Below are 27,479 nucleotides of genomic sequence, written 5' to 3'. Positions count from 1 at the left end.
ATTTTTGCCTCTTCAGTCACTTACTTACTGACAGATCCTCATTAACCAGAATGTCTGGCACTTAATAGGTGCTCAATACACAATTGTTGACGTGTGCTTAGGAAATAAATTTAGTTTAAATGGTTTTTTTACTGAACCAGTTTTCCTGGGGTAAGGTGGCTGCCTGTATTTAAATGTTCTGACTCAGTAGGTTGTCAATAAACAGCAGCTATGATCTGAATGCAAACTTCTGCTAAAATATATATATATATATATATATATATATATATATTTTAGCAGAAGTTTGCATTGCAAACATATATATATGTTTGCTATATATTTATATATTTATATATATATATATATATATATATATATATATATATATATATATTGCAATATATATATGAGCTTGAGTGACTTACAGGAGAGGGCTGGTTGCAGAAGAACAGCCAGAGTTGATATGAACATTGACCTGTGAGCTCGCTGTTTAAATTACACCTTTACCCCCTACATTCCGAGAGCAATCGTCTCATCATACGTGCATAGAAAAAACTTTCATGTCTTTATTCCTAATACCCAGAACAGGTGTACATCATCTTTATTATCAATTTTCCATCAGAGAATAGGACGACTCACCGTACCTAGGCAAAAACGAAAGACGTACACCAGACGGTGGTTCTAAAAAGTCTAAGAGGGCTGACCTTGACATGAATTCCGGAGACTCCTGGAAGCCTCGTTTAGAAAAGATTAGAGTAGAAAGGCCTAGTAAGCCGCCTGTGTGGGCATGTGGCATGGGGAACCACACAGGACCCTGTGCTCAGAGAGACTCAGCACTTGTTGCCATCCTGAAATTCTTAATAACGTGTGAATAGGGGGCCTCCATTCTCAGTTTACACGGGAAGATGCAAATCACATAGCTGCCCTGAGGCCAGAGAGGACAATATTACTCACTGATACCCACTGTCCGAGGAAATGAGCAGAGATGCAATGACCAGAAAGGAATATGAATTTTCTCTGAGGGAGATACCTCAGTCCTTTTTCATTTCCCTGCTGAGTGAAGGGAGTGCAGAAACAGCAGCAGGCTTGGTGTACTGCTTGCCATTCTAAATGTGGCCCCTGCTAGCAGCAGCAACAGCCCTGGGAGATGGTTAGAAAAGCATAATCAGGACCCACTCCAGAACTACTGCACAGGAATTTGCACTCACTGTGCACTTTAAATTGGAGAAACAAATCTGTGTTCTTCTGAAAGACAATGGACATTGGAAGTGGCCTGGTCTCCTTGTTACCAAACTCGGGTTCAGTTGCTCACCACTCAAAAGCCAATAATTTGAGAGGCAAGTGTGAATAGAAAGGAAAGGTGCTTCAATCAGAAAGGGCGGCAATCTGGGGAGAAGGTGGACTCATGTCCTAACACCAATGCCCAAGATTCTGCTCAGCCAGGACAGTGTTTAAAGGGGAAAATGGGGGGAAGAATCTCAGTGAATCATGGAGGCAGGAGAGCGTGCAGGCTGGCTGACTCCTTCTTCAGATGTTATCTCCTCTGCCTAATCTGCCTGCAGGATTGTTAAGGGGCCTTGGGGGTAGAGAGATAGCCATTCTTTACTTGCTGAATTCTTCATTCTTCCTTCTTTTTTTTTTTTGAAGGTGTTGGGGGTAGAAGTTTAGTACTTTATTTATTTATTTTTGCTGTGTTGGGTCTTCGTTTCTGTGCGGGGGCTTTCTCTAGTTGTGGCAAGCGGGGGCCAGTCTTCATTGCGTTGCGCGGGCCTCTCACTATCGCGGCCTCTCTTGTTGCGGAGCACAGGCTCCAGACGCGCAGGCTCAGTAGTTGTGGCTCACGGGCCTAGTTGCTCCGCGGCATGTGGGATCCTCCCAGACCAGGGCTCGAACCCGTGTCCCCTGCATTAGCAGGCAGATTCTCAACCACTGCGCCACCAGGGAAGCCCCATTCTTCCTTCTTTTTATCTAGGAAACAAATCAACAGGTTAGCAAGAAATGGTGTGCATTCAGGAGCCCGTAAGCCAGAAGTTAGGTTAAACTGCCTAGTGGTCTCATTCCTACAATTATTCTTTTAAGGTTAGAGGGGGACAGAAATGTATAAATAGGAAAAAGGGGTAAAAGAGCTGCTTTCATCCTTAAAGTGGCCCCCCCTTCACCAGAAAATCCTTAACCTGAGATGCTGCTGGAATGGGATGTTAACTTATTTGAACACTACTTCTGCTCCTTTGGTCCATTCTCTAGGATTAGGTTAATATGAAGTGAAATGATCTGAAAAAATTAAAAACAAGGAGAAGAAAACACGAAGAACTGGGTGACTATGAACTAAGCTGAGCAGGTGGAAAGCAGTGCAACGATAACCAAAGGAGGGGAAAAGCTACTTAAAAGTAAAATAAATAGCTAATACTGAGTGCTTAAGACATGCCAGACACGTACAAAGTGCCTTTGTGCGATGATATACTTTATTTAAACCTGGCCACACGGCCGGATGTGAGGCTCCTGGGCACAGGGCCTGCCCCGAGTTCAGCCCCGGCCAGCCTAGGGTCTCCCGGGTGCCACCAGCCCTGGAGGACAGAGCCATTGCTGAGCCTGCCAGGAGCCCAGCCTCGGGGTTAGCGGCTGGGCCCAGACCCTGGCCCTGGCGATGGTGAGGCTCAGCATGCCGAGCAGGTGGCCCGAGCGCGGCTCCCTGTGCCCAGGCCACCCGGGGCCAGGACTGTGCCTTGGCCTGGGGCCCGGCGTAGGGGGGCCGAGGGCAGGAGAGCTCGTCTGTCTGACTCTGCCCTGGAGCTTGGTCACCAGGGTCCTGGTTCAGAGCTCCCTTCACCTGGCTGCCTGAGGGCCCCAGCTCCCGGCCCCAGAGGTGGACAGACGCCTTGGGGGAGAGGCGCCGGTCCCGACGAGCCACATCGGGCAGCACGATCTTTATCAGTGCCTGGCCGTGTAGACGGGCGGGGGCTGCTGGCCGGTGGAGGGGCAGCAGGGTTCCGTGCCCACTGCCGGTAGTTCTGGGTGGTGTAGCGCGGGCGCTGGGCGCTGACAGGTATAGCACGTAGTCAGACGTGCGCCACAGCGGCTCCTCTCCGAATGGTGCCTGTGGATCGCTGGGGGGCCAGGACCTGGGTCACCGGCTGGCCCCGCCTCCTGGCCCCGGGCGGTCTCACCCCAGCCCCTGGGTCGCGTGCCCTGGCCCAGGATCACCGTACTCCTTGTCCCATGGGTCTGTCTTCCCACAGCACGCTCCCTACCGCGCGCGGGGGCCCCTGTACTGCGCGGGGATGATGCCGTCTACCAGGCAGTCGTCTCCCGGAGCCGCTGGGTGTAGGCTGCGGGGTAGGGGTCAGGGGTCATCTCTGCACCTCTGGGCCTCACCCTCCCCTCGAGGAGGGCCTGGTGTCGGGGCGGGCGGGGCCGGGCACTCACCCGAGGGCATGCTGTGCACTCCCGGGGAGTGTGGCATCCGCGCTTGTGGACATAAGCCTCGAGGTATGGGCTGTCCAGAGCGCCTGAGGGAGCGTGTTCCAGGCTTCTCGGGGGTCCAAGCTGGTCAGGCCCGTGTACCACTGTGGACCGGCAGCATCGCGTCCCATGGGTGTGTACTTCCAGCGCAGCGCCTGCTTTATGGCCGGCGTCCGGCGGGGCCCCTCCTGGGACAGGTAGTCATTGCTGAGGGTGGGGGTGGAAGAAGAGAGACTGAGTTTTCAGCCCCCTGCCCTCCCCGGGCCTCTTCATCCCCTTCGCCAGCGCTGAGGGTGCAGAAGCCTGGCCCGAGGTGCGGCGGGCCTCGTCTGTCCTTCAGTACTGGACACCCTCCCACCCAGGCTGGCAGAGGGTGGGAGGCTGACCCCTTGTAGCCCCTCCTCTCTGCCACATCCTCTCCAACCCCCAGGACCTCCTAAACATTTCATCTTTTCTTGCCTCTACTAAGTCCTTTGCCCAGCCTCCCAGGTCTGCAGGCCCTTTCCTCCAGGAAGCCCCCCTGGCCTGGAGATGCACCAGGAGGACGTGGTCTCAGCTGTGGCTGAGTGAATGGCACAGGTTTCACCGTCATTGGTCTGGCCTGGGAGCCGTGGGCTGGGGACACAGGGAAAGTGTGTGGGGAGCCCAGGTTCCCAGGGAGACCTTCAGGGAGCTCTTGCACCATCACCACCTGCCCAGTCATCGGGGCCAGCTGGGAGTGAAGACAAGCTCACATTTAAAGGAGAAACTATGCAGCTACACAGGAGTGCCTGTTCCGGGGGCCTCTGTTGCCAGAGCCCATCCCAGGATGAGAGCATCAGGAGGGCTTCCCCAAGGAGGAGGTGGCAGTGATGTGAAGAGGGACCCGCTTGTGCAAAGGCCCTGGGGCATCAGGGATGGTGTAAGGAACAGAGTCTGACAGAGCAAAGAGGGAAATGGAAATAAATATGCTAATGATGGCAAAAATCTAACCTCAACCAGGTACCATTAAAACTAAAGCTATCCTTCCGGAACACCCTCGCAGCACCACTGCCCAAGAGACAGACATGGGCACGTGCTGTGCTTTGACTTGGTGAGCTCCCTCCGGGGAGATGCCCTAGGGAATGAGGACGTGGCCCCAAGATGGTCCTAGCAGGGATGCTGATAAAACGTTCTCCCCTGGTGGGCTCAACCCTGGTGGTTCCGGGACACAGGTTTCAGGAAGTGGCCGCAGGCTGGGTTTGCCGCTTGCAGGGAGGGGAGTTTGGGGACCATCTGGGGAGCCCCACTCTTCTGAACTACAAAATGAGCCGAAACCACAAAATGCACCTAGCTTGTAAAAAGGAATTAAAAGTCTAAAATAAGACACACACACACACACAATTTGACCACAAACTTAAGAATTAAACGCTACGTTTCTTTCTGTGCAAATGAAGAAACTGGCTTCCAAAGTTTGAAACGGCCATAATGTAATAAACCGAAACATTGTGTACTATTTTCACAACTGTACGTTTTGATATGTATTTAATAAACATCTGCTGAATGAATGTCTCCGTGCAAATTCGCAGACATTATTTCGGAATCAGGTTCCCAATGTCAGAGCCCATCACAGAAGAAACAGGATGAAGGTGAAATTAAACTCCGCGGCTGCCTGCATCTTTCCATCCGAGACAGAAGGAGGAGGCAGAAGGGGCTTGAGGCAGCAAGTGCGGTCACGCCACAGCGCGTACTGTCACTCCCGTGCGAAGCCCACCCTCAGGCTCTCTTCTAGCAGGCGCGGGGCGACACCGGAACACGGGGTCCCGGGCGGGCGCTCCGCCGAGCACAGCGCGAAGCCGCGCTTGGCGGCCGCCGGACGCCCACTTCCGGGCGGCGGGGAAGAAGGGGCGTAACCGTCTCAGCCCCGCGCCCCGCCCGCGGCCCCCAATCCCCGTACCTGCCGGCTGCGGGAGCCCGCGACCGGAAAAGGGAGCGCGCGCGATGGAGCTGCGGCGCCTCTGGCTGCTCTGCTGCTGCTGCTGCTGCTGCTGCTGCGGCTGCTGTCCCGGCGCCGCCCCGGCCCCGCCGAGCGGCCGCAACCCGCCCGCCGCCTTCCGGGTACCGCGCTCCCCGGGGGCCCTTCCCGCCTGCCTGTCCCGGAAGGGGGAGGGGGACCTGAGCTCACCCCCGGGTCCCCTGGGCTTCCTGTCCCGGGGACGGGGGAGGAGGCACTGAGCTCACCCCCGGGGTCCCCTGGGCTTCCTGTCCCGGGGAGGGGGAGGGGACCTGAGCTTACCCCCGGGGTCCCCTGGACTTCCTGTCCCGGGGATGGGGGAGGGGGACCTGAGCGCACCCCCGGGTCCCCTGGGCTTCCTGTCCCGGGGAGGGGGAGGGGACCTGAGCTCACCCCCGGGGTCCCCTGGGCTTCCTGTCCCGGGGACGGGGGAGGGGGACCTGAGCGCACCCCCGGGTCCCCTGGGCTTCCTGTCCCGGGGACGGGGGAGGGGGACTTGAGCGCACCCCTGCGTTCTCCTGGGCTTCCTGTCCCGGGACAGTGGGGCCACCGGAGCGCCACCCCCGGGGTCGCCTGCGCGCAGTTCGGTGACGCGCCTGCGTTCCAGAGCTGGCGTGACGCGCGCGAGCCGTGCTGACCCACAGAGGGGTCCTCCAAGAAAGATGTGCAGCTGCGGGTGACCACTGGCTACGTCCAAGGTGGTCCTGATTGGAAGGCGCACCCCCTTTTGGAGCCCCCGGGCGTCCTCGCCGCCTTCCCAAACTGCATTTCAAGGATGGGAACCAGAAGTAGGCGGAGAAACCTGCCCATCTTCCGGAGGGGGCGCTGGCCACCTCCTTCTGAAGTCGGAATTTTATCCGCACAGAGCCAACCTTCAGCAAGCTCAGGGAATCCTGCCGGTTTATGATTTAACTGAACGCGGGCCCCTTGGACTAGCGCACACCCTGCAAGTTCCGCTGACTTGGTGGAGACCGATTTAGAGAAGGGGGAAGCATTTCATTTCCTTTTCAGATTATTCTGAAAAGGCTTGGTAATCTCAGATGCACGCCAGCATTAAAACTCAGGAACACACCAGTTAGCTCCGTATAAATAAGGTTTTTCCTGAAACCAAGCTGCAAGAGGTAATGGTTTAGCGTTGGCCTCACTGTGTTCTATTCAATATGTATCTAGTGCTGGGAGCCGTGGGCTGGGGACACAGGGAAAGTGTGTGGGGTCATGAGAGGTCATTATCATTTTTTAAGTTATCAAAGAAAATTCCTTCTTAAGCAAAAGCAAGTATGAAATCAGTAATCCTGCTGCTTAGTGGAATTGCATTTCTTATTTTCCTGGTATTTTCTTGAGCTTTCCATGGGATTCTGTAGCTGCTCTCTGCTCCTTCTCCTCGTCTCCCTGGACCTCCAGTGTTTAGGAAGTACCAGCCTTGCCTGATTCTGCGCATTCTTGTTTTTTGCCCAGACCAAGATGTGTATTTTTATCACCAATTTATTTCTCTAGCTTTCAAAACCAGAAGCACCGGTATAATCGCTTAAGATCAAAGTTTTTGTCCTGTATTCCATTCCTGCCCTGAGCTTGGAGGCATATGGTGGTGAACTAACACCTTAGGGGAAAAAAACCAATCCCACTCATACCGCTAATGTATTCATTGACTGAAGAAATAAAAGCACTGCCATACTTCTCAAAAATAAAAAAAATTGAGGATTGAAGTCACAAGGAGGCCAGAGTAATGAATATGTATTTTGAACCTATGTTATTTATATAATTTATAAATATATATGTATTCACTCATACTGTATAGTTACTCATACTAGAAACCATACCCAGGAGATGATGTCTAGAAAATACAGCTCCTCTCGGGTTCTGCAAGGGTGCATGCCAGGAGATAGACAGTTGTAAGCAGACAAGGGCAGAGTGAGAAAGATTCTCAGTAAGTTTAAAAACCTTGAGCTGAGAAAGCCTGAAAGATGTTCAAAGCAATTGCTCCCATTGGGAGTTTAGTTCTTGAGATGGGGGCCCGGAAGGGAGAGCAACGAGGGCTTCTGTCCACACTTGCTGGAAACCGTGTTTGAACCTAAACAGCTGTTTGGACCTTGGGCAGAGCTGGACGTGAGCAGATAGAAAGGGCCTTGCTTGCTGGGTACCCACAAGCATTGGGAAGCACCCCTCTGGCCCGGCAAGATGGATTAAAGTGTGTTGTAACTGACACTCAGTATAACTCTGCAAAGCTTTATCTCTTTAAAATTATGTCAGGGCTTCCCTGGTGGCGCAGTGGTTGAGGGTCCGCCTGCCGACGCAGGGGACACGGGTTCGTGCCCCGGTCCGGGAAGATCCCACATGCCGCGGCGCGGCTGGGCCCGTGAGCCATGGCCGCTGAGCCTGCGCGTCCGGAGCCTGTGCTCCGCAACGGGAGAGGCCACAGCAGTGAGAGGCCCGCGTACCGCAAAAAAATAAAAATTAAAAATAAAATAAAATTATGTCTCATTAGGAATTGGTTGAGATTCTCTGTTTACCCATCGGGGTAAATTATGTACAGATTCTAGAAAATTCCCTGGCTCCATAATCAACTTAAAACGAAAAAAAAAGTTTAAAAATTAAAATAGAGTTATAAAGTGCTCTGTGTCGTGCTAGAGAGAATGAAGAGGTTTTAGCGTGAAAAGTGGACAAATGTTGAACCAGCAGCTGTAGTCTTTGGATCTTGGTATCTTAGTTAGGGAGAGCAAAGAGGTGTCCTCTTGTTTGCAAATGCATTGATGACTGACTAGTGGCTGCCCAAAACCCAGTGGAAAGGTGTTCAGGGAACTGCTGACGCAGCTAGAGAAAGGATCTGATTGATTAGTAATGTTTTCACCATCATGGGTTCATGGTGAAAGGTTTTGTCATCCCTGCCTTACGGGGTTTCCTAAGTTCCCCGGGAATATTCCTTGAGCGGAAGTCAGGTGGCACCTGTGATACTTGTACACAAACCGACACTTGTTATTGTTGGGTGAAGACCAGGCTCCTCCTGGGATGATTATGGGATGCCTCACAGGATAAGTGACTGGGGAAGGGGGGGACAGCAGCCGCCCCTCTGCCCTTTCACTCCTTAGAAGCTTCTGGTGTTCAGGAAGCCCCTGCCGTTGCGTTCAGCCTGTTCTTTGTGCTACAGCCCAGGTGTGGACTGACATTTGCTGAGGCTCCCTGTCTGACCACAGAACAGCTGGTCTTCTGACCCCCGTGGGAGACCACAGACCCAATAAGGGAACCGATAAAAGTTGTATGTTCTCACCTCAGAAGAGTATTTGTATGCCAATGCACATGTGATTTTGCTTAAAATTTCAGAAACTCCACCTTAAAAAGTCTTGCCTCGATGATTACATTCTCTGTTTCTAAAAAATAAAATTGTGTGTACTTTGAGGCATGTTTGTTTATGTATAAATAGAAGGTCATTTTACAATGAATGATCCTAATGAATGAACCACAGATGCTTGCTGTAAACAGCCCCTGAAGATCTGGATTATTTCCTCCAAATAAACTTTATCCAGAGTGCTTTAAACCACAATTTCTGTCTAACAGAAACATTAAGAGGTGAAATTGATGTAAGACACTGAGGGTCGGGTGGCAATTTCCAATGGCTCTAGCTTCACGCATACACTGCCAAAATGAAAACGTACCAGAAACTGGAGATCTTGGGTCAGAATTGATTCAGTCTTTCGTTCATCTGTCCATCCGTTTATCCAGTACTTTAACATCTACCATGTATAACAAGATAGTCTAGGTTTTCTGACTAATTCAGTAGGAATAAGACACAAATGGATTCTGTTCGAAGTTGGCCTCTGATTGAAATAGGCGCTTCATAGATTCTTTCCATCAGGTTGAAGAAGTTTCTTTTCATTCACTGCTGAGAGTTTCTATCGTGAAAGGATTATGAATTGTTAAGTGCTTTTTCTGCGTCTATTGAAAATACCTTATAGTTTTCCTTCCTCTTTCATTCCATTAATATGGTGTATTATGTTGATTGATTTTCAGATGTTAAACCAACATAGTCTTTTTTAATGGCCCTCACTTGGTCATGATGTATTGTCTTTCTTATAAATTGTTGAATTTGATTTGCTAATATTTTCTTAAGGATTTTACATCTGTAGTCATGAGGGCTATTGGTGTGTATTTCTCTTTCTTTGAGATGTTTTTGTCTGGTTTTGGGATCAGGGTTATACTGGCCTTATAAAATCAGTTGCAAAGAGTTCCCCTCGCCTTTGTTTTCTCAAAGAATGTGCGTACAGTTGGTATTGGTATTTCTTTTTTAATTACATAGAATTCACCAATGAAGCCATCTTGGCCTGGAGTTTTCTTTGTGGAGTCATTTTCAGTTAGGAATTTAATGCCTTTACTTGATAAAAAGCTGTTCAAGTTTTCTGTTTCTCTTGTATCCAGATTTGGTAATGTGTGTCTTCCAAAGAGTATGTCCGTTTCATGTAGGTTGTCAAACTTATTGGCCTCAAGTGGTCAGAATATGATTCTTCTAGTGCCTGAAGCGTCTGTAGCGGCCCTTGTTTCATTCCTGATATTGGTGATTTGTGTGTCTTCTCTTTCTTTTCTCTATCCCAGGAGTCAGGACTGAGAGAGGAAGTCGGGGAGGGTCAGGGAGAGTGTCTGCAGCATCTCTGAGCTGAGAGAAGGGGTGAGGGCAGGGTACCCTAGACGCCCCGCAGGCCAGGGGAGGGTAGGAGGCCATGGGGACACACAAATCCCAAACCAGACTTCAGTGGAGGCCCTTCCCCAGTAGGCCAGCCGAGTGCTGAGTCACGGCCTGGGTGCAGCCTGTGAGCACCAGGGCCTCCCTCCCTGCAGTCCTGGCAGTTCAGATTCAGGGGGTAAGCTCCCTGTGGATGGTCTGTGAGGCCCATCCTCCTGGCTGCAGCGGGCTTTCCTGTACATCCGTAAAAGTCCTACCTTCTCAGGCCTTCGCTCATCCCTCCAGCTCGCAACAGTGGCCAGTAGATGCTTACAGGACGAGGAAGCCGCTGGACTCCTCGGCAGTTTGCAGTCGCTGGCTTAGATTTGTCACGCGGCCTCTACTCACTTGCTTTGCATTTCTGTTCTGTTGATGGATTTTTACGTCTCCTTCCCAAATTATATTCGGAGGCTTGCTTCATCGAGATTATCTTTAAATATCTAAACCTCAGTAACTGTTGATTGATTAACAGTCCCTCCAGGCATATGCTCCATAAGGAAAAAATAAGATTACGATGAGTCCCAGGAATAATTTGCTTGAAAACAAACAGCTTATGCCATTTGCAGCAACATGGATGGGCCTAGAGATGATCATACTAGGTGAAATAAGTCAGAGAGAGAAAGACAAATACCGTGTGATATCGCTTGTATGTGGAATCTAAAAAACTGATGCAAATGAACTTACTTACAAAACAGAAACAGGCCCCCAGACAAAGAAAACAAACTATGGTCACCAAAGGGGAAAGGGGCGCAAGGGATAAATTAGGAGTTTGGGATAAACATATACACACTACTGTGTATAAAATAGATAACCAACAAGGACCTACTGTATAGCACAGAGAACTATACTCAATATCTTTTAATAACCTATAATGGGAAAGAATCTGAAAACGAATACATATGTAAAAAAAAAAAAAGCAGCTTAGCACTATCAAGGGCATGACGTATATAAAATGTAGTTATGCATATATTCAACAACAAATATTAATTAAGCATCTGTTGTGTGCCAGGTGTGTGCTCAGTGAGGGGAACCCAGTAGCGAATAAGACAGACCAGCCTGGCCCTCATTTTGCTTATAGGTTTATGGGACAGACACGCAATAAACACGTAAGTGCACAAGCAAGTACAGAATAGCTAGAGCTGGAAACTTACCAAGTGGTGGGGTCTCCTGAAGTTCTGTTTATCCCACACAGCTGGTTAGAAGTAGGAAATGGAGGCGTGTTCATACAAAAGACAAGCCTAAGATTATTATCACAAAACTCAAAGCTGAGGAATCTGTAACAATGGTCCGATTCTCCCTTTGGAAAGACAAGCCAGGTGATCTTCCTGGGACGGTTCCAGGATTGCATCTCTTTCCCAAAGCCTTTTTACCCAAAATGAAACAGAGACCTCTATAAAGCTCAAGGAGAATCGGATTTATAGATTCATTAGTTACTTACTCTTTTTTTCGTGCTTCATTAGTTGTGCTGGGAAATACGGAGATAAAGAAGACAGTGTTCCCAGATCCATAGCTGTTAGATCACATGAATGCTCTTTGGCGACAATTCCCACTAGTGTCTAGTGTTTATTTGCAATTTATTTTATTTTTTCCACTATGTTAAATAAACATCTATTTAGTGCTTTCAACACGCTTAGTAAAGAGGAATTATAAATGGTTACCCATTTATATGAATTCCTGGGACATTCCTCTCCCAGCTTCAAAAATTACTCCTGAAATCAGATAATATTTGTAATACAAAACATTTATAAAAGTAATCTGATTATCTTAGATGACCTTCCGTCGTGATCTGCAGGAAATAAATCAAGCTTTGACTTTTGCATCTGAAAGCTATCTCCAAGTAAGTTATACGCAGCGTGCTCTGGAAAGTTAACATGGGTGATATAAATGAGTGTGGTTTTTTTTCCTTTTAGGAAAGTCTTAATAGACATCGATACTTGAATTCTGTATTTCCTGGTGAAAACTCCACTGCCGTCTATGGAATAAATCAGTTTTCTTATTTGTTCCCTGAAGAGTTTAAAGGTACGGTGCGATGGGGCTACTAGTTGATTAGTTTCCCGACTTTAACTTGTTTCCTTAACTTTTGAGAATTGTTCAATTGTGAAGCTAGTAAATTGAGTAATACTTAATATTCATTAACTGCTTACTAAATGTCAAGCACGTACCTGGTGCTGACAGTTAGAAAAGTCAATCCATGTTCACTCTCTTCTAGTTATTGCTTAAGAACTAAATACCGTAAATACAGACATTTCCACGTGGCTCTGAGGGCTAATACCTCATCTCTCCTCCAGTTTTCTGTGCTCTTTCTATTCAAGACACCCATGGTTCCATGGCTTGTGATCAAACAAATGATGTCAATTATACTCATCTTTTTTTGACCTGCTTCTATCAAACACGTCATTTTATGTGAAAGCCCCGGCCCTACTGGAGGGATTCTCATCTTTGTAGCTTTCGGCTAATCCATTTCATGTATGGAAAAGCACAAAAGGCAGACTTTATCAGAAACTCCACTGTTGCTGTTGAAACGTCCCTCCAAAAGGAATCCCTATAATATAATGTTGGTTGCCTTTTCTTTTCATGTGTATCCTCAGCTATTTATTTACGAAGCAGACCTTCCAGTTTTCCCCGGTTTTTGGCGGACGCGCACACATCCATCTCCAACGTGTCTTTGCCATTAAGATTTGACTGGAGGGACAAGCACGTCGTCACCCCAGTGAGGAACCAGCAGACAGTACGTTTGTTTTCTTTTCCTTTTTGATCAGTGTCTGAGTCACTCTTGAGGTCAAGTTCGATCACGCTTGTAAAGGAGCCGTCACTGCTGTAGGTGGAAGGACACCCCAATCATCAAAAAATGGAGAACCCCTGGTGGGGGAGACGGATGTCAGGCCGGGCTCTCACTCTGGAGGTGAGCTCTGTGGCGCCCCTCCCTGGCTGCCTAGCCCCCTTATCACGGTCCCCAGGCCTGTGCAGAACAGCGGGTGGAAGGCTGGAGGAGGTGAACTTGACCACTGACGCTTGAGCCGTTCAAAAGGGAAACGACGTGGGCTTCCCTGGTGGTGCAGTGGTTGAGAGTCCGCCTGCCAATGCAGGGAAGATGGGTTCGTGCCCCGGTCCGGGAAGATCCCACATGCCGCGGAGTGGCTGGGTCCGTGAGCCATGGCCGCTGAGCCTGCGCGTCCGGAGCCTGTGCTCCGCAACGAGAGAGGCCACAACAGTGAGAGGCCTGCGTACCGCAAAAAAAAGGGAAATGACGTGACATCAGGCACTGGCCCCCCGCCGTGTGCCCTGGCCTCTTGGGTTCATCCCCTGAACTCCCTCAGAAACCCTACCTCCATCCCCACCCCTACGGGATCGCACACTTTGTACCTGTGATCCTTAAAAGTGCAGTCAGTTCTGCTGGAATGTGACATAAACGTTCCTAGAAATCACCAACTGTGTAAAATCAGGCAGTGAAAATGAGAGGGAGTATAGAAGAAATGAGGTTAGGACTCAGCGCTAAAAACTTCGTGACACACTAAAAAAAGGCAGGGAAGTAGTAAAAGTGGCAGTGCAGTTTTACATGTGTTAAATGATAAAGAAGTGTGTAAGTCCTGCAGTAAATGCAACCATTTACCACCCTGTGATATCTCTTATATGTGGAATCTAAAATATGACACAAATGAGCTTATCTATGAAACAGAAACAGACTCACAGACATAGAGAACAGACTGGTGGCTGCCAAGGGGGAGGGGGCGGGGGAGGGATGGAGTGGGAGTTTGGGGTCAGCAGAGGCAGACTAGTACATATATAGAATGGATAAACAACAAGATCCTACTGTACAGCACAGGGAACTATATTCAACGTCCTGTGATAAACCATCACGGAAAAGAAAATGAAAAAGTATACATATGTATAACTGAGTCATTTGCTGCACAGCAGAAATGAACACATCATTGTAAATCAACTGTACTCAATAAAAACAAGTTTAAAAAATGCAGCCATTTACCCTGCAGAAGTCCTGAGTGTGCCTGTGAAGATCACCTGGAATCAGAGGGAAGGCGGGACCCCAGATGTGGGTAGGCACGCTCATTCATGAGGCGAGCCATCTCTCCGGCAGACGTTGGAGGGCAGATGCGCTTGCCCCGCACCCCCGCTGGGCACGGGGATGTCCACTGACCTGGGAAAGTTGGTCCCTAACCCCAGGGATGCGTCCCCAGTTTGTCTGCAGTAGAAACCTCAATGGGTCACTCAGTCTCCTCTCCTAAGACCAACGCTTTGGACCCAACAGTTCCCCGGTCACCATCTAGTTAGGATGATCCTTTTTGCTTTCTCAGATTCTGTATTTATTGTTGTGGGTTAAATTTTACCGCCAAATCATCTGCTTTATTTTTGGATTCGTAATGAAGGGTGATGTAGTCTGAAACCCAGTCCATCCAGGGTGTGCTTACGTTGTATTCAAGGCAAACTTTTAATTAGGAATCTTCTTACTAAAGGAAAGATGTTTTGGAGCAGGGACTGTCCCCCTGGGGCAGTGGTAGGTGGGTAACCTCAGGTGACCTGCATTTACAGTTCTCAAGGGGTGGGCACCCTGCTGGAATGTCCCCTAGTGAATGCGGTACCCTGCTCCAGGCACTGAAGCTAGAGGTGTAAATAAGGCCACTTTGAGGCCATTAGATCGCTCAGAGCTTCCCTCCACGAACACCACCAGCTGTGCGTCCTTTCTTCGCCTGCAGTACCTGGTCCCGGGATTAAGACAGTTCCACCCAGTTTCAAATCCCACTCTCTGCCTTTCCTGCAGTTCTTCCTTGTATAAAATTCTTGATACTTTCCTTCCACCTCCTCCCTTTCTTGTAGGACCAGCCCTTTAATTCTTTTGCTCTAGTTTGTCCAGTGAGGGGAAGTTAAGAGTCCCAGACTCAGGAAGATCGTCGGCCAGTATCTCAATGAGGAACGAGCAGTAGAGGTCTCCATCATTGGGACATTTCCTGTGTTGATAACTGTGATGGGCTGAAGAGTCATTCAGCCAGTTCCTGAGTCCGTCCATGAAAGGGACCAACGTAGGCATGTGCGTCCTCACCCCTGCTCACCTCATCCCTGCCTTCTAGCCGGAGGGGGGGAGGTGGATGGCCAAGCAGAGGAATGGAAGAACGGGCTGGGCGTTGGTACACACCTTAGATGCAAGCCACCTGTTCAGTGAACTGGCTCGATTTTTTTTTTTTAATGTATTTTACTGAAGTATAGTTCATTTACAATGTTGTGTTAATTTCTGCTGTACAGCAAAGTAACTTACTTATACATATATATATATTCTTTTTCATATGCTTTTCCATGATGGTTTATCACAGGACACTGAATATAGTTCCCTGTGCTGTACAGGAGGACCTTGTTGTTTATCCATCCTACACATACTAGTTTGCGTCTGCTAATCCCAAACTCCCACTCCATCCCTCCCCCATCCCCTCCCCCTTGGCAACCACAAGTCTGCTCTCTGTCTGTGCAGACTCATGTTTTTAAAAAGACCGTCAGTTCAAGTGTGTTCCCAGTCTCTAAAATTCACTTGTATTCTGCATCGTCTTACCTGCAATAGTGATACTACCAATTTACCTTTAATGAATAACTAGATTTTGATGCTTCCAAGAGAATTTTGGGTTTCGTTTCGTTTTTTCAACTAGAAAGTCGACGGGATTGGCGTTTATATCCTGTGAGCCTGGGCCTCCAGACTGCCCACTTGATTTGATCATCTGAGGTATCAGAGATGTTGGCAGACTTGATTTGCACGTTATTTGATAGCAAGTACTGTTCCTGTTTCTCTTCTGGCAGTGCGGCGGATGCTGGGCCTTCACCGTGGTAGGAGCAGTGGAGTCCGCGTGCGCCATAAAAGGGCAGCCTCTGGAGGCACTGAGTGTCCAGCAGGTCATAGACTGTTCATACAGCAACTACGGCTGCAACGGAGGGTCCCCGCTCAACGCTTTGAACTGGCTCAATAAGGTGACTAGGTCCACAGCCTTTTAAGCTGCTTGTTTAATGCACATTCAGAATTCACAGACAATCTACTCTCATTTACTAAATAATGTTTTCAGGGTCGGCAGTGTAGCTAACCAGAGCTTGAATTAATCAGAAGACTTCCCAGTGTGACCATATCCGGAAATAGAGTCTTTAGGAAGCTCTGGAGGTTAAATGAGGCCATAAGGTTGGACCCTGACCCGATCGGACTGTGACCTTGGACTTCCAGTGTCCAGAACCGTGTGAAAATCAATTTCAGTTTTTTAAGCCAAAAAAGAAAAAAAGAATTGCTTCTGGGCAGGTCAGCCATCAATAGTGAAACCAAAGTATGAAAAATCTTACCTGCAATCGGTGTTCAGAAAAATATTTATGTTTATTTCCTCACATTACTTAACAGATGCTTCTTTTTTTGCAGATGTGTGTCACATGACTCAAAGCTGAGAGCGTATTCATTTCCGTAGAATTTCCGAGTGTTCAGGTTTACCGGGGATTAGCGGTCAGCTGATCGGGTGCTCTCTGTAGGCGCAGGGCTGAGCCCACGTTGCGCGTCAGTAGCTGGCATGGGGCTGCGCCCTGTCTCTCCCCCTCCAGAGGCTTCCCCAGCACTAAACACCCTCTGACGCTGTCCTAGGTCCAGCAGCAGTGGCGTGAAGCCAGCGATGAGGTGTTGTGAAAGCTTGTCACGACAGCGCTCCCCAAGCTCCAGGGCCCCCCTCTTACTCATTTGCTGTGTTTTGAGTCACCGCACACCGGACGCTGATGCTCTGTACATGTTATGGGCAGCAGTGGGTAGAGCGTGTGCCCGTGCTCGCATAAGCCCCGCTCTCCGAAAGGGAGGGTTCGGTCCCGACGACTGTACAGGTGTGTGGCATTTGCCAAGTGAATGGCAGCGAGAGAAGTGGATGGAAGGATGCTTGTGAGCACAACGCAGGACCACTGCCCTGCCTGAGCCTCAAAGGCTTGGCCACCGAGAGCCAGAGCCATGGAAGGAGAGCAGTTTACACGCCTGTACCCTCGGGAGAAGGAGCGCCAGACTTTATCATCAGATCACCGGGGGTCCCGGGAAACGGAACACAGGAAACACAGGAGCCAGAGACAAAGAAAGACATTGAGTTTAAGTACCTAGGATGTCCTTATAAAACACCTAAAGCATTCATTTAAGATTTTCATAACCCAAAGAATACCCACACGATGAAGGTGTGGCCCAGGCTAATCTTATGTTGACACATGGTAATAAGTTCTATTTGATTTCTGACACAACCCCGTGACAGAGATAACTTTGGGCACGCATTTTCTTTTAGATGCAAGTGAAGCTGGTGAGAGATTCAGAATACCCGTTTAAAGCCCAGAACGGTCTGTGCCGTTACTTTTCTGACTCACATTCTGGATTTTCAATCAAAGGTTATTCTGCCTATGACTTCCGGTAAGTGTCTCCCTCTGTTGTGGTTCCCTCTGTATCTCTTAATTTATTATCTATTGATTATTTGGAATGAATAAGTTGATTGACAGCATCACTTCCTACTCTTGTTTTACAATGGCCTTTTTACTGAAAATTGGTAATCAACGTGGAGGTCTATGTACGTTGTTTCTTAAATACAATCTGCTTTCTCCCACGTCATTACAAATAGAAACAACACACTTAAATTAACACGTTCCAATCCAGTTTAAAGTATAACTGACACTCACCACCTCTTACCAAGTTTAAGTGCCACACTTCCCTTAGCGTATTTCAGTCTTACTCATGAATCAATGTAGACTCCAGCTAACGTCAAGCCGTCTACGTACCAAGAAGCATTTTTGAACGCACTCTGTGTTCCTTGCGTTTCTCAAGTGATCAGCTGTAAGGAAAACATGAAGTGCAGTTTTCACGTGAGAGGCAAGAAGGCAGAGCACATGAAGAGCAGGTGACGTAGCACATCCGTAGGCGCGATGGGGAGGCCGGAGAAGAGGACTTGTGTTGGGACTGGAAGGGTACAGGGACTTTGGACAGATTCAGGAGAAAATAATCATTTAAAAATTCTTTAAAAACTCAGAGCCGGCTAGAGAACCATTACGACCATTTGATTTCGTGCAAAACAGGTGCTCAGGGATGAGGAGAGCCACGCAGCGCCTGGCTTCATTTTTTAAAAATATGAAGGGAGCTTGTCACAGCGTTTCGAAACAGAGAAAACAGAAGGATTAAAATCAATTCAGCGAAGGTGACAGGTTGCCCTACTACTTAGTAAATATAAAAGGATCTCTGGGTGCACATGGAGTCTCCCCATGGGATCTCAAAGAAGTCACGGGCGCATCTGGATCCTTGAGCAAAACGGAACCCTACTACGCCAGCGTCCTTGCGTCCGCGGACGGCCAACCGGCCCCGGCTCCCGTCTGCGGGAGGGGCTCTCACCAGGCGGCCTCAGGCCCCGAGGGAGAGGCACAGAACCCGCGATAAACGGGCAGGGTTGCTGAGCACGTCGACCCCCACCTCCCTTGAGGGTGAAGCTCACGCACTTTCTAAACAAGCAAGTGCGTCTCTAAGCTGTCAGCTCCTGGAGAGTCTAAGGGAAGCGTCTGCACACGAAGGAACTGCATCTTCAAAGTGTCATTAGAAAGGACTCAGGGCATCCCTTGTCATGAGGAGCAGACTGAAAAAGTTAGGAAGAAACAAAAGAATAATAGGCACTAGTCTGAGTCAGAGAGAGAGGGAGAGGGAGAGAATGCAAAGGTGACTGCTTGGGGTCTGAAGCAGGATTCCTCCAGCCCTTGGATTAGAAGGCAGAGGACCTTGTGAAATCCCTCACGTTACAGCGAGCAGTTAACTCTGAGAACACAGCGCCAAGCTCACTGCGTTAGACTCTGCAAGAAGAGCTTCCTTTGATTTATTCAGTTATTCGTATTTACTGAACCCTGTTTTAGGTTCTGGGGATTTGGCAGTGAACAAAACAGACAAAAATCCTGTCCTCAGGACTATATTTTAGTGATAGAGACAAGAAATAAATGAAAGAAATAAAAGTATGCCTGGTCTGTTAGATGAAATAGCTTTAAAGAGAACAAAGCAGCCGTGGGGTGAAGAGGAGACACGGGAGGGGTGCACAGTCTCGGGACGAGAGCCCAGGGAGAGGGTCCCTGAGGAGGTGGCCTTTGAGTGAAGACGTAACCCTGCAGATACCTGGGGAAACGTGTTCCCAGCAGAAGGAACTGTACATGCAAAGGCCCTGAGGCAGACAAGGGTCTGGCATAGTTAAAGAGCAGTAAGGATGCCAGTGTGACCGCCACGGAGAGAAGAGCAAGATGGGCAAGTGATGAGGTGACAGGTCGTCAGTGATAACCTGAGCAGTGTTACGAGAATGACCTTAGACCTGGTGGAGACTAAAGCCCCACAGGGTATACGGAGGGATGTTTCTGAGTTTGTACAGAAGAGCATCACAGGGGACTCCGGGATTTTTGCCCTGAAAGACTGAAAGGATGGAGTCGCCATGAATAGAGCTGGGAGAGTCTACGACAGAACAGAGAACATCAGATTTGTAGGAAGTGACCCCAGGAAGCACCGGGAGGGGACTAGGGCGTGAGACAGCAGGGAGAGCCGTGTGTCCTCGGGACACAAATTAGGTCTGAGGGTAAGTCGGCCCTCAGTCCTACTGGGGGCCTCTGGGATGCAGGGCAGGATGTGTGTGTCAGGGACGATGTCCCGCCGCAGTTGGTGCACATCACGTCCCAGGATTCAGTAGCTGAGGGCGCAGCGGAGGTAGCAGTGGGACATGGGCTTGCTTTCCAGGATCTTGAGGGGAGAAGGGCCTCAGGCAAGAGCTGCAGGGTCTCCTAGTGGGACCCAGTCTGCCTGGCCACACCGCAGGGTAAGGGCCGGAGGGTGTGGGAAGGTCCCCAGGCGTCTGCTGTGACCCGGCGCTGGGCAAGCCCCTGCCCTGGAATGTTACCGCTTCCATAGGAGGACCTGAGCCGCAGCCGCAGGGCCTGGTTAGGGCTCATGTCAGGCCAGTTCTGAAGCTCATGCTTTTCCCCCGACCTCTATTTGTACGGTCATGCTCTCTTAGTTTTTGAGTAGTCTCAGACAACATCAGCCCAGGGCACAGCTACCAGCCAAACACTTCATAAAATCTTGTGGTGACTCTAAAAAGATCTAAAAGAAAAAACCACACTGAGTCATAAAAGCAAAATGATCGTTCGTACTCAGGCTGCCTTCTGCATTTTTGCTCATTACACCTCAGGAGAAGCATCTCAGGAGTCAAACTAGGATATGAGCATCACTATTTAAATAAACGGAAGGGACAAACATCACATGATATCACTTAGATGTGGGTTCTAATAAAGCATACAAAGGAACTTATTTACAAAACAGCAACACTCACAGACACAGAAAACAAATTCATGGTTACCAGGGGACAGGTGGCAGGGGGATAAATTAGGAGTTTGGGATTAACATGCACACACTACTGTATGTAAAGTGGATAACCAGCAAGGACCTACTGTAGAGCACAGGGAACTCTACTCAGTATTCTGTAATAACCTAAAAGGGAAAAGAATCTGAAAAAGAGTGGATACTTGTATAGGTATAACTGAACCACTTTGCTGTACACCTGAAACTAACACAACGTGTATCAACTACGCTCCAATATAAAATAAAAATTTTTTTAAATAAAATAAAATATTTATGGGTGAAACAAACAAAAAGGGAAAGAACCTACTACATATAACAAGAGACTGAAACACTAGGAAGCAGTATACCACGCTGAATTCTAGGGAGGTTGAGGTGCAAACCTACACACTTACCCAGGGTCTGCAACAGGTAAGACTCGCCTTAATCACCAAATCTGGATGACAGTAAAGATTAGGAGAATTCTCTGAAGACTGCGAGATTTGTATTTTACTGATGTGTAAAATTGTTAGTAAGCTCATGCAACAAGGTTTGATAATTTGATAGTCGTTCCATATTGGGCTAAAAATGGAAATAAAGATACTGTTCGGAGCATATTTTCACTTGTTTCCAGCCCACACTGCTCTGAAAGACAAGTGACCGCAGTTCTGGGGCTAAATGGAGCCTTTCCCTGCTGGTCTAGACCGTGGCGTGCACTCCTATTTCCTATCTTCCAACAGCTGTGCAACCTCCCTCGTCCTGCCTCGAGCAGAGATGATAACTAAATCGCTTCCATCAGCCCCCAGCGCTCATTGCCCTCCAGCTTCTGTCCCCCCCGCCCTTCTCCTTTCCTCACACCGTCCCTGTAAGGTGTCGTTGATGTCCTGTATCTACTGTATAGCTTTTGTTACCTTCAAAAGGTGGCGGGACTCCCCTGGCGGTCCAGCGGTTAGGACTCCGCTTCCACTGCAGGGGACACGGGTTCGATCCCTGGTCCAGGAAGATCCCGTGGGCCGCATGGTGCAGCAAAAAAAATAAATAAAATGGAAAAAATAAAAGGTGGAGGCAGACTTCCCTGGTGGCGCAGTGGTTGAGAGTCCGCCTGCTGATGCAGGGGACACGGGTTCGTGCCCTAGTCCGGGAGGATCCCACATGCCGCGGAGCGGCTGGGCCCGTGAGCCATGGCCGCTGAGCCTGCGCGTCCGGAGCCTGGTGTCCCACAGCCCTCCTGGACAGCCAGTCTTCCAGACTTCTTTTAGCCTCCATCGATTAGGGCTTGATAATTGCAACCACACCTACTCCTACCCATATACAGATTAAATAGATCACTTTTATAAAGTATTTGTACCTGAAAAACTAAACTTCTTAACCAAACATTTCCTCTTTTGGTAGTGACCAAGAAGACGAAATGGCAAAAGCACTGCTTACCTTGGGCCCTCTGATAGTGGTAGTAGATGCCGTGAGCTGGCAAGATTATCTGGGAGGCATCATACAGCATCATTGCTCTAGCGGAGAAGCAAATCACGCCGTTCTGGTAACCGGCTTTGATAAAACAGGTGAGTGCTGGTGAGATGCGACCAATTGCTTTGCAGCTTGAACTCCAGCTTGACAAGTGATTGCCATCCTTTAAGACGCGGAAACCTGGTCCTATTACGTCTAAGTCCTCATGAGCTTTACAACTTTTCACTAAACTTCCAGGTATACACGCCCTGCGGGTCCCACTGTCAATCTGGTAGATGCCTCGTTGAAATGACACTAAATTCCTGATCTAAATAATGGGCATTCTCCATCTGGAATGTTTAGGGTAACTGCTGGGAAAGAGAAGTACTTATACTTATCTAAGGATCCTTTTTTTTCTTTCTTTTCCTTTTTCTAAGTCCCTGGAAAAGGATGTGTGTTTTCATTTTCTGCAGAAACTGCATTAAGTGAAATGAATTCAAACACATTTTCCATTGATGGGCGTGTGACACTAGTACTGATCAAGTTTACTTGGCTGGTTTGTTAGCAGTTCATTACATTTTTTATCTTTTTCTTAGAGCCACTGTAGTTTTCAATAACTGAACTTTAAATAAACATTCTTTCACCACAAATAGGTTCTCCAGGGTTTGTTTCATGTTTTTTAGGAAGTACCCCGTACTGGATCGTGAGGAACTCCTGGGGAACTTCCTGGGGCATAGACGGCTGTGTCCACGTAAAAATGGGAGGAAACATTTGTGGTGAGTCGTGAGTTGATATTCAAAACTCCAGGTTAAATGTCAAGGGAGAGACTGTGAATAGATTAAAATTATAGCCCATCCAGTCCATAGTGTGCGTCCAGGATACTTAGATCACTTTTACAGTAAGAATTGTCATCCTTTAACTAATTGATAAAAATACAACAGTGTTTTTTAAAAAAGACACTACTGTACACATTCATGTTTTTAAAAGGAAGAGGGACTGTAGTAAAAACCAGTGTAATGAGCAAAACATTGTAAGACATGGCGAAAATTTACCAAAGTTAACTACTTCCAAAACCAGAAAAAACTCCACTTAGGAGGCTGAGCTTTTCCAGAAATGTCTCCAATTCCAAATTTACTTTTTATAATTGCATTACTTTCCATTATTTTATGTATTATAATACCTTCTCTAGGATCATCAAGAATCACTTTTTCTTTGTATCAAAATGGGTGAAAATCTGAATATTAGGGTTGTTTCTGATTTAATATGCCCCTTGTCACCTACAAAATTCTAGCAAAAAATTCTACTCACTGGAATTGAGAGGCTTAAAAGAATGCCAAACATGCTCTTTTGTTGAATAACACTTTTTATTAATTAACAACAAACCAAATTAAGAGAGCTATTTAAGTATGTTAAACGTATTCTAAAATCCATATTCAAATTCTGTTCTAAACTTTTTGATCTAGAAAATCAGCATATTTTCTGAATCAAGTTGGACCCAAACTATGCTGTGTGTACAACTTTTTACAAATTGTAGAACAGCCCAGGTTGTGATATTTATGATAAAAGAGAGTTATGGATGGGCTTCCCTGGTGGCGCAGTGGTTGAGAGTCCGCCTGCCGATGCAGGGGACACGGGTTCGTGCCCCGGTCCAGGAAGATCCCACATGCCGCGGAGCGGCTGGGCCCGTGAGCCATGGCCGCTGAGCCTGCGCGTCCGGAGCCTGTGCTCCACAACGGGAGAGGCCACAACAGTGAGAGGCCTGTGTACCGCAAAAAAAAAAAAAAGGAGTTATGGAAAACTTTGAGAGCTTATATTTTGATTCAGTCTAGCGACGACAGCTCAGTCGTTCCACAGAGCCGCATCCGTGTAGTTTAGTAAATGGCCTGTTCAATCACCCCAGTAAACAATTTTTCATAAATTATTTATTAACAAGAGTCAGCCTCACAGAAGCTTTTCAGCCAGAGCGCGAGCACCCCGCCAGGCCTCTGCGTTCAGCTTCACTGGGGCTCTGCAGATAAAGGGCCGCTGCCACTTCTGGAAGCCCTGCTGCCCCCACAGTTCATCCCCAGCTGCGGAGTGAGGGGCCTGCATCTGGCTGAGGGGCGGCTGCTTTCACAGCCCTGGCAGGGTTGCTGCCAGGACGTGATCCGGATGCTGGTTCAGCATCACTGCATCCCCACCTCTTCCCAGCCCCCGGCTACAAAGGGTGAGTCGGGATCATCTTTGCCCTGTACCCGTCTCCCAGTTTAAGTCTCCAAGGCCTGCCTGGTTCGTCATTATACAGGAATCCAGATCCCTTCTGAAAGGGAGTATTTCCTGAAAGTTACATCCCTGGGATGGTCACATTACTCTCACGACCAGCTGCGGAAGGCAGGTAGCATTCCGTGGCCCCAAGAGATTTCAAAGACGCAGCTAATCACAGAGGAATCCAGTCCTCAAATAGGATGTTTGATCACTTCCGCCACGACATTCTGATCTGCGACCGCAGAGCACGCTGGTGATTTATTGAAATGTTGTTGAAGTTCAAATCTTAGAGTTTAAATTTTCAAATTGTGTTTAAAATAATCCTATAAATTATCGTTTTGCCTCTAAGCAATATGTATGAGTGTGATACAGATCTCAGATACATTCACCTGTTCAGTTCATAAGTCGTTTGGGGATTTTTAATAGTTTACTGAAATAAAAATATTAGGTATCTCTTCTTATATCTGCGTGTGAGGTTGCCGTGTCGCTGTGGACAGGTAGCTATCAATCACCAGTGAGTGATTTTCTTAGTAGATACTAACTCTTTCCGAACCCAAATGAAGATTGTTTTAATTTGCTATTTAAAAGGCATATAAGGAGGAAATAGAGTAGTACTGATCGTTTCCTTTTTCTCAGGTATCGCAGAATCTGTTTCTGCTGTATTCGTGTGATACGTTCTCCAGATCAAGAGACAGATACGAAACCGAAGGCTCGTGATGAGATGTGATACTTCATTCTTGGCAATTTCATCTTTAGGCTTTTGCAACTACCCACAAAAGACAGGCTCCAGGGCCTGGTCCTGCTGAAACTATTGATAAGTTGTAGAATATTCTCTTCTTAGAGAGAGATGGACAAGGTCAGTAGGAAGAAAACCAGCACCATGGCCTGGGACGAAGTCTGTGGGACAGTTTCCTACTGGGAGGACGGTCAGATTAGGAGGTATTTTAGGTCTCTTCACTCTGAAAAGGCTATTGTCTGATTTGTTTGATCATTGTTTCTGTTTGCCGTTTCTTTATTTTTAATGACGTATTTCCAATAGGATTAAAGAGGTGATAAGAATCCCTTTTCCTTTATGGGATAAAATCACCAGCCCAAGTGCCCTGCATACAGGAATAGCCAGCCTAGAACTAGGTGTGCCCCTCCCAGTTGTATTCCCAGCCCTCCAGCATGGAATTTCAAAGGAATGTTGAAGGGCCAGTTGCTCTTCCCCAGCACAGGGTGCCGACCCGTGACCTGCGCAGATCACGTAGAAAGAAGCAAAGAGACAAAGTTACTTTTTAAGGCAGACAGTTAGCCTGATTGAAACTAAATGACCAATATGGCAACCAAGTGATAGGAAAATCTCAAGTAGCCTTGCCTGGAAGACAAATTATTTGGGGGTTTCACGGCCCGGAGGGTTCCAGTACGTTTTATTTCCTCCTTTGTTCTTGCAGATTGAGGAGCGGTGTGTCTTCTCACATTTTCTCACTCTTTCCCTTACTCTTGGCCGTGAAACTTCTAAATCCTCCTGGTGGTGCGGCTTCCCTGGCGAAAGAAGTCTCGTTGTTTACTTTCCGTTTCAATTTAGGGCCATTTATCTGGCTCCAGTTGTCTCTAAGCCTTGATCAGCATCAGGACCTCACCTGTCTGTCCGCCCATCATTTGGACGCACCACCTCTTTCAAAGTTCAACCTCATTAATCTGGTATCAGCCAAAATGTGTTTCCCAGCCTCTGTTGTCCCAGTTTTCTGCTTATTTTTCCCAGACTCCATCCTAACTACTTTTTCGTGCGTCCCTTTGGCTTTCCACGTGGTCCCTGGTCCTCGAGGTCCAACTCCTCTTTCGCAGGGTCATTATGCTTGGCCGTGTAAGAGCCTCAGAGCATGAAAGCTGCTCTTCTGATTGAATACAAGTACAATCGTACTGTGTGAGTTAAATGACAAAGTTGTATCAAGTACTACGTATGTAAGTATCTCCTCTCTCAAATTCTCGGTCGCAGTCCAGTGTAGACTATCTTAAAAGCATAATTGTAGAGGTGGCAATAACCACTGAAAAAAATTGAGACATCCCATTTTTCCTCTCACGGTTGGCCTTTATTTATCACTCTCCTTATTAGAAGAAAATCAAAAACAAGACATTATTTCTTTTCCTTACACCAACAAGAAGCAATTTCAAAAGAGTATGTGTTGACTCAGGTTTAGAAATGACAAGTTGATACTCTGTTTGACTAATATTCTAAATATCCAGCTATGCCACAAAGGACTTGTGTCTTGATTGTTCCAGTTCGTGTTCATGTACTAATTACTGTAACGTGTGAACACTTTTCTGATACTCTTTTACAAAGATCAATATCCTTCTGAATTACGAAGGGATGAATACCTCTCGGCTCTTCTGGATTTTGATAACATTTTTAATAAAACGACCTGTATCTGACTTTGGGTTAAGAAGACTCTGTCCATGTGTATGGCTTACGTTTTGTGAACACAGTGTTAATGCGGTTCACATTCACACAAGAGTTTTCTCAGCTCCAAACCCATATATTTAATGTTTGGTTTTCTCCATAGACATCTTAACTTCCATGTCTGCAAACTATCTCCTTCCCCTCCTCAAAACAACAAAACGAAAAACCTAAAAAACAACAACAAACGCCCACACCTCCTGGAGTCTCCGTTTCGGGTGACAGCATTAGCATCGTGGAATAACCCAATCAGTAAAATTGAGGGAAATCTTAGATGTTCCATCAGGTCAGCTACACCTGAGGACCAGCACCTAATCACCCACCTGCTCTCCGTTTCCTTCCTCCATCCTTCACTCGCTGCACGTTCTTCAGCATCTCGGACCCCCACTGCTCAGGAGTCGACCCACCAGACCCCTTGTCCCTCAGTCTGGGGCTTCTCGAGTACGGCCCCCAGACCAGGAGCCACCCGAGGACTTGGAAACTGTTTCGTCAGCCCCCCGGGTGTTTGTGATGGACGGATTGACGATGCATCTGCTCTGTGTCCCCGGGGTTTGCATTTCTAAAAGACCCCATTTTCATGTTATCCCTCTGGTTTAGCCCATTCAGGGGCTCCCGGTGCCTAAAAGATAACATATCAACTTTTCTAAATGAGCTTTTCCCAAAGAGGCCCCTTCCTGCCTTCTCAGCCTCACCGTCTGGTGTTCCACGTGGGCGTGCGCTGTGCCCCCGCACTGACCAGCTGCTGGACGTTCGCCCTTGAGGCCGAGAGGAGAGCAGTGAAATCTTCACATAATAATTAGGAGTCATAATGAAAATAACCAAGATGTTCCTGGGTGTGATTTCACTGGGATCTCAGAGTAAATACTAAATTAGCCCTACAGGGATTCATGATTCATTTAAGAATTAT

General features: G+C 47.8%; 1 protein-coding gene across 1 annotated transcript; it reads left to right on the top strand.

Annotated features, from left to right (window-relative positions):
- The first annotated feature begins 5,397 nt into the window (after positions 1-5,397).
- Positions 5,398-26,635, top strand: CTSO (cathepsin O). Its single transcript, XM_060011922.1, has 8 exons — positions 5,398-5,514; positions 12,029-12,137; positions 12,707-12,846; positions 15,915-16,082; positions 17,399-17,520; positions 21,844-22,007; positions 22,575-22,667; positions 24,772-26,635. The coding sequence occupies exons 1-8, from the start codon at positions 5,398-5,400 to the stop codon at positions 24,804-24,806; spliced, it is 948 nt and encodes a 315-aa protein (XP_059867905.1). The 3' UTR covers positions 24,807-26,635.
- The last annotated feature ends 844 nt before the right edge of the window (positions 26,636-27,479 follow it).

Source organism: Delphinus delphis, chromosome 5 (assembly GCF_949987515.2).
Source record: "Delphinus delphis chromosome 5, mDelDel1.2, whole genome shotgun sequence".
Lineage (NCBI taxonomy): Eukaryota > Metazoa > Chordata > Mammalia > Artiodactyla > Delphinidae > Delphinus > Delphinus delphis.
This window is presented reverse-complemented; position numbering and strand designations above follow the sequence as displayed.